General features: G+C 31.9%; 3 protein-coding genes across 3 annotated transcripts in view; 2 read left to right on the forward strand and 1 right to left on the reverse strand.

Annotated features, from left to right (window-relative positions):
* Nucleotides 1-12,433, forward strand: part of LOC143916237 (methyltransferase-like protein 25B) — a 588,188-nt gene that overhangs the window by 157,143 nt on the left and 418,612 nt on the right. The window lies entirely within an intron of this gene.
* LOC143919797 (myrosinase 1-like) lies at nucleotides 517-2,818 on the reverse strand. The gene is made up of 6 exons (XM_077442333.1): nucleotides 2,593-2,818; nucleotides 1,942-2,514; nucleotides 1,772-1,866; nucleotides 1,269-1,571; nucleotides 959-1,197; nucleotides 517-885 (listed from the first exon to the last, which is right to left on the reverse strand). Exons 1-6 carry the CDS (start codon nucleotides 2,738-2,740, stop codon nucleotides 768-770), a joined length of 1,476 nt encoding a protein of 491 aa, XP_077298459.1. The 5' UTR covers nucleotides 2,741-2,818; the 3' UTR covers nucleotides 517-767.
* Nucleotides 6,002-11,701, forward strand: LOC143917698 (myrosinase 1-like). Its single transcript, XM_077439280.1, has 8 exons — nucleotides 6,002-6,057; nucleotides 6,158-6,261; nucleotides 8,929-9,540; nucleotides 9,600-9,694; nucleotides 10,697-10,798; nucleotides 10,893-11,195; nucleotides 11,262-11,500; nucleotides 11,590-11,701. Exons 1-8 carry the CDS (start codon nucleotides 6,002-6,004, stop codon nucleotides 11,699-11,701), a joined length of 1,623 nt encoding a protein of 540 aa, XP_077295406.1.

Consider the following 12,433-nt stretch of genomic DNA (forward strand, 5'->3'; position numbering starts at 1 on the left):
ATACGTAGGATTTGAAAACATAATTTTTGGGGAAAAAATTGAAAACCAAAGATTTTCCCATTTTTTTTTTATCAATTTTGATAAAATCTTTTAAGCAAAGTTCATAATGACGATTTGCGGATATTAGTTTAGAGGCCCTGCATACGTAAAAGTTTGGATAGCTAAAAAACTATTTGAAAAGAAAAAATTGCTGCCTGGTTTAGAAACCCTGCTTAAAAATAAATTTTTGCGGCCTTAGTTGAGAAATATTTCAAGGCACAAAGAGTATCAAATAAATTTATTCGAATTTATAAAATTATCATGTAGATATGGCCGACAATTTCAATACAGTAGTTATTTTCAAAAACGCATTTTAAACTTATTGAAAAAATTGATTTTGCGCTGAATTGTCATTGCGCTGAATAGTCCATGCGCTGAATTTTCATTGCTTGCGCCGAAAGATCGGCGCTAAGTTGGTTTGCGCTGATTTTTTTGTCGTGCCATTTACATTTTTTTATGTTATTTAAATTGTTCGTTGGTCTTAATTTCAATTCATATGAAAAAGTGGTTTATTTTTTCAAATTTATATAAAGATTTCATTTGTTTAATTTGTTAAAATCATAAAAATGTACAATTTAGGTAAATAAATTATGATTCGTTTTATGTATGTAGCTTATATTTAAAGATCATTGTGTCACTTTTTAATACAAAAAAAATTTTGGAAAATTATTTAAATATAATATTTGACATATTTAAAAGTATTTCAGTTATAATTTTGATTATGCCATTTAATCGCGTTCAATAGTTCTACTATCTAGGACGGATTTATAGTATAATGCTGATGCTTTCGGTGTTCTTGGTCTTCTTGGGTCATTGAAATCTACATAATACAATCCAAATCGTTCCCTGAAATGGAAGGAAATAAAATAAGAGTTGAAAGTGCATTTTATGCAAATATTTTTGTCATTTTCCTTCTTACGTGTATCCTTCGAGCCATTCAAAGTTGTCCATCAAACTCCAGGCCGTGTATATAGATACGTTACACCCATCTTCGATTGCATCCATAAGAGCGTTCAGATAACCATTATAGTAACTAATACGATCCACATCATCTTTATTGTCTCTATCAGAAAAACCATTCTCAAATACCATAATCTCTGGGTTATTGTAGTTTTCATTGATCCAGTTGAGCAATTTTCTGAATCCCCAAGGCACCACCTGAAATAATTTTTGATGTTGAAATGTCTTTCAAACATAACTGATTTTAAATATATCTGAATAGTAAATACTTTGAGCCAAGAAGATGCAGAACCTGGCCAAGATGGATCCGGAAAGCCTTCTGTACCCACATCATCCCAGAAATTGGCCTTTGCAATGGATCTCATCGTAGGCATTCTGACCAGGGTCGTAGTGTAATGATTCAAACCAAAAAAGTCGTATGTTCCTCTAATATAGGCTATTTCTTCTGGAGTGAATTCTGGAAGACGAGATCTAGAATAACCCTGTTCCAAGCTTTTCTGGGCAACTCTGTCTTTCATCACCTGTGGATAGTCACCTTCTCTTGAAAACACTGGATGAGCATACCAACCAAGCTGGAATATTAAAAAATAAATAAATTGCTTGTTGATAGTGACAGCTAAAGCAAGCGCTTAAAATTGTCATATTAGAGAAATTACAACTAAAATATCAGTTTGCTGAACGTAATCTAGGAAGGCATGCAAGAGGATTAAATATAATTTCATTAAATAGTTAATGGATATGGATTTAGTATGATTTTGATAAGAAGTTTTACATTGAATTGAGTGTTTCTTTGGGCTGCTTCAATATCAGCTGGCGATTGAGTAGCCGGCTCGTCCCAGCCGGCATTCAGTGACATTCCGATTCGTCCTGTAATTAAAAAAAAGTATGAATTTCGTTGGTTTCACATACAAGGCAATGAGAACAAAAAGAAACATAACCAACCGTTTTGAATAGGCCTGTATACCTCATCGTAGAGATGATAAGCTTTGGCATGAGCTTTGAGTATAGTATGGGCGCACATATATTCTGCAATCCCACTAATTCCCAGAGCTGGTGCTTTGGTTACACCACCATATCCTTCAATGCAAACTACCCACGGTTCATTGAAGGTTATCCAAGTCTTAACCCTGTCACCAAAAGCTTCAAAAGCGACTTCGGCAAAGTCGATGAAATAGTCGACCATTAGTGGATTCGCCCACCCGCCCAGATCCTGTAGATTTTGGGGAAGGTCCCAATGGTATAGGGTGATGGATGGTGTAATGTTGGCTTGTATTAGGTCGTTAATCAAGGAATCATAATAGGCGATTCCATCTTGGCTCAGTCTGTTTGAGAATCCTTCTGGGAGAATTCTGCTCCAAGAGATGGAGAATCTGTAAAAGTCCACGCCCAGCTCCTTGAGCATCTCCACATCACGCTTGTGCTGATTGTACGAATCGCAAGCAACGTCTCCATTACTTCTGTCTTTGATTGTATCCGTAGTATGAGTGAAACGATCCCATATGTTCTCACCCTTATCTGAAAAGATCAACATCGATGTAATGTAATGTTTCGTAAGTTATATTAAATCTATATATGTATGTATAAAATTTTAACCTGAAGCGTTCCATCCTCCTTCTATTTGGTAAGCTGCTGTAGCTACACCGAAAGAGAGAGTGTCAGGAAACTTCCTCACTTCTCCCTTCACATTAAGGGCACTAACAGCAAGTAAGCACAGAAGTGCTATTAACTTAAAAAACGCCATAATATGAGACGTATGTGCTCAAACTGTTCCGAATGATCGATTTGTAATCCTATTTATTTTTATGTAGAGGTTGTTATCGAGACAATCGAAATTTTTTTATCATGCAGATCTTGATAGGTTTATGACGTTTGTTTTTAAATGCTTATTATTTCAATTTTTATCTATTTCTTTCGTGTTCTAAACCGATGAAGGGCTTATGTAAAATATTAAGTGAATTTTCATACAAACATTTTCTCTTTTATCCTCTTCATTGGTTTTAGATGAAAAAATGTCTTCCAAAATTGTTCATCCTCATATGGAATCGGTTGAGCAAACCTTTATTTTAAAAACCAAATTACATATGTACATGTTATTATTTTGTTTGTGACATAAATTATGTAGCTCATTGTATTTTTCCTTAAAGTTTGAAGTTAAAAATATTTGATATTAAAATCAGTGAAAAATATAACTATTATTCGGTTTCGACTGTTCTTTAACACCTACATATATACCTTTAACACCTATGTATATATGTATATGGAATGTTATAATGACGTTTATGATCAGCTTAATAGAACGAGAATTAATTTAAAGTAAATGCAAAAAAAGATGCATCTAATATTTGCGATTTGTGCCATTCAAATCTTCAGCAGCATATTATACAATAGAAACTTACATAATTATACATATGTATGTATGTACATGATATCTGACAGTGAATATGAACAATGATCCGTTATAGATATCATCACAATGATATTCATAAATATGTTTTGATAGTAATTATGTTTGGCCATTTTCTGTCACATTCGATTAGTCACATTTTATTTTAGAAAAATTATTAAAGATAAGAATTACCTAATTAATTAATTAAAAATAAGTTGAGTGATAGCAAACTATTTTTGTCAAATTATATCCATATATGGACATCTTTTTTTTCATGATTGTCATAAATGAATTGATCAACATTACATATATGTATCTATTTTTGGTAATTTATTTTAAATGCATTGGTCTTTTTATCAATACCGTTAAGGTGTACATTTTTCTTGTCAATGATTTTTTCAATATAATCAAACCGAACCGTGAAATACCAAAATACATACGTTAATACATATTTCAATTAATTTTTCAAGATTCATTGAAAACACGATTTTTTTTATTTTTAAATGAAATTTTCACTAATTTGATTTAATCTATTTTTATTGTAATTAAACACAAACCGTTTTGTATTTTAAATGATGTGTCACTTTTTAATACAAGAAAAATTTTGGGAAATTAATAATATAATATTTGACATATTGAAAAGTATTTCAGGAATTATTTTGAAAATGCTATTTAATCGCGCTCAATAGTTCTATTTTCTAGTACGGATTTATAGTATAATGCTGATGCTTTTGGCGTTCTTGGTCTTCTTGGATCATTGAAATCTACAAAATACAATCCAAATCGCAACCTGAAATGGAAAGAAAAAAAATGAGAGTGCAAAGTGCATTTTAAGTTATTATTTTGTATCATTTATCCTTCTTACGTGTATCCTTGGATCCATTCAAAGGTGTCCATCAAACTTCAGACCGTGTATACAGATACGTTGCATCCATCTTCGATTGCATCCAAAAAAGCGTTCAGATAACTATTGTAGTAACTAATACGATCGGTATCATTCTTGATGAAATTTTATATGAAATGTTCACTAATTCGATTCTTACTTCAGAAACGATTTTTATTGTATTTGAATACACACTTTTTTGTATTTTAAATGTTAATGTAATAAAAGCAAATGCAATTGAAAATCTGAAGTATCAATGAATTTGATTGAGAAATAACGCAACATATCAAGTCAAAACCATGATTTATGATATTGAATTATAACTCTCCGAAACTCTAGTGTGAATTTGTGAAAATCAAATGTAAACGATCCTCGCATTTTACTGATAGTCATTGAAATACAATCACATATTTTTCTAGAATGCATAACTAATTTTATTTATAATCAATGAGACATCTATGTATCTTAATTCAAACTACAATGATAGTCAACAAGTGAACAGAAACTGTGGATATAAAAATTTAAAAAAATAATAGATGGTAATGAAAAATATAATATGAAAAATTATAAATATATGGAAAAGTTTTATCGAATTTAATTGATGTTTACAATTATTTATGTAAAGACGTTAATCAGTGTGTTAACCCTAACGCTAGCCGAACATAATAGGCCATTGTGGCGCATTAGGTTCTTCCTACAGGAAGAACCTAAGGCGCCACAATGGTCCAAAACTATTAATAAATAAATAAATAATGAATCGATAAAAAGCCTAAACTTTGTATAAATTCTCATTCAGAGTCGAACCTGCGAACACAAATATCCTCTTATAGGTATAGCTGAGTTCAGAGAGTTAGCTATGAAACCATCGTTGGAATTTTGATTTGGCTTTTTTTTTTACATTAATTGAAATATTCCTTCTCGCCATATAAAAATACATAATTATAATAATTTTATTTAGCGAGGTTTTTAACTTTTTGTTATATTAAATTATTTTAAATATAATTAATTTATTGTTAATATTAAATTAATTATATTTTAACGATATTTGAAAAAAAAGAGGATACCGCATCGAGCACAACCTGTATCGTTATATATGTATAACATAAAACTTTATTTTAATTCGTGTATCCAAATCCTTTCCACAGCCACCCGTTGAAATCAACGGGCCCAAAACTAGTTTGTATATAGTTTTGATGGCGCCAATATAATGATGCAACATCCGAACAGTAAAACATAATGCAATGTCTTATTCGTGAGTAAGCAAAGTCCTTGATTTATGTACTTAATTGCCTTTTAACGCTTTGTTAAGATCAGGCAAACGTAGTATTTAACTGAAATTATACTAGTGGTTATTTCCGTTTCAATGTTCTGTATTGTACATACATATATATGTATATGTTCATATGTAATAGTATTTACAAATAAGTTCTGTAATAGTATTTTTTTTACAATATATTTATGTATAAGAAGACCTCATAAAGAAATTGATTTTTTTTATATTTACCTTATAAAGACATTAAGAGAAATTTTATTCCTTTTTTATATTGAATTAAAAAAAAAACAAAACCTGTGTTTTTAAATATGTTTTAAAAGTCTTCAATTGTTTTTTTCTTCATCGATGCAATATATAGATTGAAATTATCTTACGTATCAAATATTTTTCTGAATTGTGTAAAATACAGTATTTGAAACATTACAATAATTAGCTGGTTATAGAAAATTCGAGAAAAATCATGTCACCGATTGAAGCTAAAGTAAAGTATCAATCACACAAATTATCTAGAAAAAGGTTAGTACATACGTACATATGTATGTACATATACGTTATAGTGTATATGGCATTGATAGCATTGAACATTGGTAATTCATTCAATTTATTCACATTTTAGCACAGTATGGATGTCAGACAAGAAAGATAGAAAATTTCCTTCAAATTTTCTATTCGGCGTCGCAACTTCTGCATATCAAGTCGAAGGCAGTTGGAATGTAGAAGGTAATGAAACAATGTGATTTGTCGACGAAGATTTTATAAGGCTTGGCAGTATATATTATTGACAGTATAGATTTTAATTTCCCACTTACCTTTACATATACCGATATTATCCGCTATTTACTGATGATTAGAGACCCGTATTTTGGGCATTAAAAATGTTAAATTTAGCATCTATTTTTATGAAGAGTTGAATTTTAAATAATAAAAAATTTCGATGAATTTTAATAAAATTTTTATACATATATCCATTTTAAAGACAACACAACCATTAAAAAATAATAGAAAAATTCAAAAATGTTTTGAAATTAAAATTACAATGAAAAAAAATATGAATATAAAAATACAAAGACAAAAAATATGAATATAAAAATATAATACCAATTAAAATTGATTAAAACTTAACATGGAGCATATTTCTATAGATTCTTTTTTGAGATTCGTGCGAAGATCGGTAACAATTATATTGCATTTACTAAAATACCTTTCAGCATCCACACTATTGACGGGACACCAAATAGATTTTAGAGCGGCACAACCAAACTCTTCATATTTAATTTTTGTTGCCATCAATAATAGCAATATATCGGGCGTGGATTCACTTTTTATATTCTCTATTAATTGTCTAAAAAGTGTTGATATCCTTCTAAACATTGAGCCTCTGTTAATACATTAAACAATGGCAGGTTTCTAAAAAACAAAACTGTTTCTTTAAAATTAATATTAGATTTTGAACCTGCCACAAATGGATTGAATAGTTTACTCAATGTTCGGAGGAATAGATTTGTCTCATTTAGTCTTGAGTGCGAGTCTAGTTTTAAGACGCTTTTTTGAGCAGCCTTTTGGATACACAGCTCCAACTGTCTTCTATTGTTTACAGTAGTAGACAAAACCAGTTGCTTGGTTTCGACAGGAAAAACACCGTCTATGGTAAACTGCAAGCTCTGTTTTATCCCCTCAATTTTTTCACATAATAAATGGGCAAAAGGATAGGAAGACCCTTCTAAATTGTCTATTAATTTTATAAATTTTATGCAAATTTCACTTTTGTTTGTTATTTTACGATGCGGTGCAAACGATCGAAAAGCGCCAGACAGACTGAACCACAGATTAACGACACGTGTACCTTATGCGTGCGCTCGCACTTACACTAAGCGAAATCTACCCGAAGTCCCGACATACCTACCCTGTATACGTTATGTGCTTCTGATACTCGCCAGAAAGATCCAACTCAATTTTAATAATTACCATTTTAATAATTGCATCTGTGCACATCGAAAGGTTACTCGTCATCTGATGTGCAATTTTTCATTCGTGAAGTCGAGAATTGCGTTTAAAGCAGCCATCCAGTTAATCTGTGGTTCAATCTGTCTGGCGCTTTTCGATCGTTTGCACCAAACCCGTTATTTTAGCATCTATCCGCATATTTTACGAATTTAGCATCTATTAGCATCTATTCCGAATTTTAGCATCAATTAAGCATTCATATAAAAGTGCCCAAAATACGTGTTTTGAAAACTGATGATTCATTATAACAGAGATCCGTGTATTTTTTACTTACCTCCTTTACGTTTCACATGGCTTTCGTGTTAGTGGTCATTTTTTATTCTAATATCATTGTATCAGAGGTTATAAAGCCATATAGAACCCCGAAAGCCTCATATGAGTATAGTATCTCTTATATATCATATATATAAAGACGGTAATCTGTGTGTGTGTGGGTGTGTGTGGGTGTGTGTGTGTGTGTGGGTGTGTGTGTGTGTGTCCTTACTCTCGCCGAACATAATGAACGAATCGATAAAAATCGATAAATTCATTTTTCGACGAGACGACTTTGTCGCGACTCGAACCGATCACCCCAAATAGCCTGAATATGGGTCTAAATTGAGCTAATGGTCTCGGACATCACGCCAAATCCAATTTTTCATTTCGCCTTTTTTTTTTAAACATTAATTGAAATATTCCTTCTCGCCATATAAAAAAAACGTAATTTTAATAATTTCATTTAGCGAGGTTTTGAACCATTTTTTTTATGTATTTATTTTCAATTAAATTATAATTATAATTTAAATTATTTATATCTTGACGATATTCGAGAAAAAAATTGATTTAATTCACCGCGGGCGCCGGGAATCGAACCTCGGACCCTCCGATCCAAACGCAATGTCCTCATGAGCTCGCGTCGCACGCCAATCCTCGCCCAGAATACGTGTTGTAAATACACATCATATGTATATGCACGTAATTTGTTATGTGTAATAATAATATTCAACGTTACGAGGTCAATCACCGTTTGTGTATAGTCGGAAAATATAACGTTTTGTTAACGTTAACTTTAAGAATTGAAAATTATTACAAATAAAGAATTGAAAACTATCTATGAGAGTCTACGAAAATAATGGTTCCGGTTCCGGATTTTTTTTTAGTTTTATACGGGTATATAATAATTTTATACCCATGCGATGATATTTCATCGGGCTATTCACTAGTGTATTATAAATATGTAGTTCATAGCACAAATTTCAACGGAGAGACAATTCAGATTCAAAATTGAAATCTTTTGATTTGTTCATAGGAAAACGTTGACTGAGCAAATGTGTTCCTAAATCTATATAAGTAAGCTAAATGCTATACTATAGTTGATATACAATTTTATATTGAAATTTTCAGACAAAGGTCTCAATATATGGGATTGGCTCTGTCACAATAAGTCGCACTTGATAGCCGACAGATCTTCAGGCGATGACGCTTGCGATTCCTACAACCAGTACAAAAGAGACGTGGAAATGCTGACAGAATTGGGCGTAGACTATTACAGATTCTCATTGAGCTGGACTAGAATACTGCCGACAGGGTTCACAGATAAGATCAGCCAAGTCGGCATCGACTACTACAACAATCTGATCAACGAGCTGTTGAAGAACAACATACAGCCTCTGGTTACGTTGCACCACTGGGATCTGCCGCACAACTTTCAGAAGATAGGCGGCTGGGCCAATCCGCTGATCGCCGATTACTTCGTAGATTTTGCTAGGATTGCGTTTGAAAATTTCGGCGATAGGGTGAAGATGTGGGTGACCATGAACGAACCCTTCATATTCGGAACCCTTGGCCACGGCGAGAACCAATTAGCGCCAGCCCTGAAATTGGATGGAATTGCCGACTATCTCTGTGGCCACACTATGCTTTTGGGTCACGCCAAGGTCTACCATCTATACGATTCTACGTACAGAAAGACCCAAAATGGTATAATACACTTTGGTCACGCATATCGTCTACTAGGTATTGCGCTATGTAATCGAAAATTTATGATAATGTTCATCCGTTGCGTTTTATTACAGGTAGAATCGGTATAACGATGTATTCGTGTTGGAATCAACCTGCTAGCAGTTCTTCGAAAGACATTGAAGCTGCTGAAATATCGCAACAATTTGAGGTAAAAATCGTGTTCATAAAACATAACATTAGCTTTTTACAAATCAAATTGATATATTTTTGCTGTTTTCTCAATTTCAGTATCAGATATGTCTTATAAAGTACAGCATTAGTTTTAGTCGATATATTAGTACATACATACATACATATGAGCCGCGTTATATTTGAAAGTAAACCGGAAGTGCAATTTTCAGTTCCAAAAATACTATTTTTGTTTGACTTGAGTCATTTTTTTTACTTCCGTTAATTCGATATGTTCATCATTTCGGAAAAGCAGACTAAACGTATTACAAACTACCTGTATTTTTAAATATTGTTAAACTTATTGAATTATTATTTTATATACACCGGTTGTATGGTAACTTTTGACAGAACAATTTATGCGAATGTACACAAATGCACAAACTTTAAAATAGTCTTAACCAGCTTCAGATTCTAATTTATATGAGGCTTAACATATATGTAAGTGGTCAATTGAATATTTTGACGGCATTGTATGTATAAGTCAAAATGTTGGAACGCATCATTAGAAGTAACTTATTGTTTCAAATGGTAATATGCTTTGAATTCTTATTTGTTTTAAAATTATATTTTACCATGATGCCACTATAGGTTTGGCCTTGAGCGACACATATGGTATCAAACTTCTACATATGTATATAAATTGATAGATACATTTGAAATCATATTCAAACAGATAAGTAAGATGGTAAGATGGTTTTTACCAATTTGAATAGGAACCGTTTCAACGATGAAATCAGATAAATTGGCAAACTGATAGGAAACGATCTGAACCTCTCGTTGGTTAACGTAACAACCGATCTATATTGCTGGCCAGGATACGATAGTCAAATTATTTAACATATTTATGCTAACGAAATGTAAAATGGTTTGAGGTAGTCGAGTGATAGTAATACAAAAGGTTAATTTCCTTGAGTTGAGTTGAGTGGTGCATATGTGTTTGAATTTACGTTATTTCTTACATGTTTACGAATATTTATAGCTTAACGGTTTCATTATTTATGATAGCATTCTTTGTCCTCTCTCAGCGTTAGCAATCACTCTTATGACTTCCACCTTTTCAGTCGCCTATTTAAATAAGAAGGTCAAGCATTGGCCGAACCATTGACGCAAGATATTTTGAAACAACGAAATCCTTCTTTTACCCTTTCTAATTGTTCTTTAAAATCTTATTTTAGTTGGGTTGGTTCGCTCATCCTATTTATTCAAAAGAAGGTGACTATCCAAAAATTATGAAGGAGATGGTGGCGAAAAAAAGTGCCGAACAAGGATTCCAAAGATCACGACTTCCCACCTTCACGCCTGAAGAAGTGGCCTTTGTGAGAGGAGCGAGCGATTTCTTCGGTCTAAATCACTACACGACCCAATTGGTCAGCGCCAAAAAGGACCTGGAGTTTCCAGTGCCGTCTTATGCTGGCGATGTAGGAGTCTCAGCTTACGTAGATTCCAACTGGAGCGGTGGAAATATGGCTTACATGAAGGTAATACATCAAATGTATCTATAAGAAATAAATAATATATATTTTCAATTTTATTTTAATATTCAGACAGTGCCTTGGGGATTCAGAAAGCTGCTCAACTGGATTAATACCGCTTATGATAATCCGGAAGTAATGATATTAGAGAACGGTTATTCAGATGATGGTAAAGTCAATGATGAGGAGCGTGTACTATTTTATCGGGAGTATTTTAATTCAGTTTTGGATGCAATTGAAGACGGATGTAATGTCAGTACGTTTGTGGCGTGGAGTCTCATGGACAATTTCGAGTGGTGTTGTGGTTATAGGTTGATTTTTTTTCTTGAAAATAATAACATTTCTTATACAATAAGTTAGTCGTATTTATTAAATGTGTTGATTTTTTATTTTATTTTAGCAAACACTTTGGGTTGTATCAAGTAAATAATAAAGATCCGAAAAAAAAACGAATTCCCAAAGAATCGTCATTCTACTTCCGACATGTAATTGAAAGCAGAAAGATAGATTGATTTTTTTTCATTTTTTTTTCTTGTGTGATATTTTCGCAATTAATTTCGCGTTTTGATTGGAGTTACAAATTATCACTTGTGTTATGAAATTTTGTTGTTGTTGTAAAATGTAATCGAATCCCTCGATATATTATATATACATGTATTGAACTTGACTCTTTTGATAGGATACCATGCATTCTATATAAAATTATGTTTTATCTATAAATGAAATTTAGTGATATTTTTCGCATCGTTGAATGTAAAATATGATATATACATATTATATTTATTTGAAAATATACTGTCAAATTTTTTTTTTTTTAATAATATTTACACACACGTTTGAGAATACAATTTTAAAGCGTTTGGAAGTCACGGTGCAAATTTTAACATTTATTAGAAACTTCATGAACAAAAAGTTAAGATGTCCACAATATTGCAGTAAAGCGTTTTTTATACCACAATATTTTATAAATTATTCGCAAAATTTTCATAGGGAATGAAATTGTTTATATTTTTTACTAAAACGTCATAGTTGAGTGCTTGTTTTGTTCATACAGCGCATAACATTGTATGCATAATCAATTACATAATGAATTATGCTATATGTATTATTAACCTAATTATTACCTCGATAAAACTAACTGAAAACGATAATGCAGACAAACCTAGCAGAAAATATATGCACATACATATTCTTCTTTATTATCAATTATTGTCATAATCATGTATGCCTAAGAATCAGCTTGC

Source organism: Arctopsyche grandis, chromosome 1 (assembly GCF_051622035.1).
Source record: "Arctopsyche grandis isolate Sample6627 chromosome 1, ASM5162203v2, whole genome shotgun sequence".
NCBI lineage: Eukaryota > Metazoa > Arthropoda > Insecta > Trichoptera > Hydropsychidae > Arctopsyche > Arctopsyche grandis.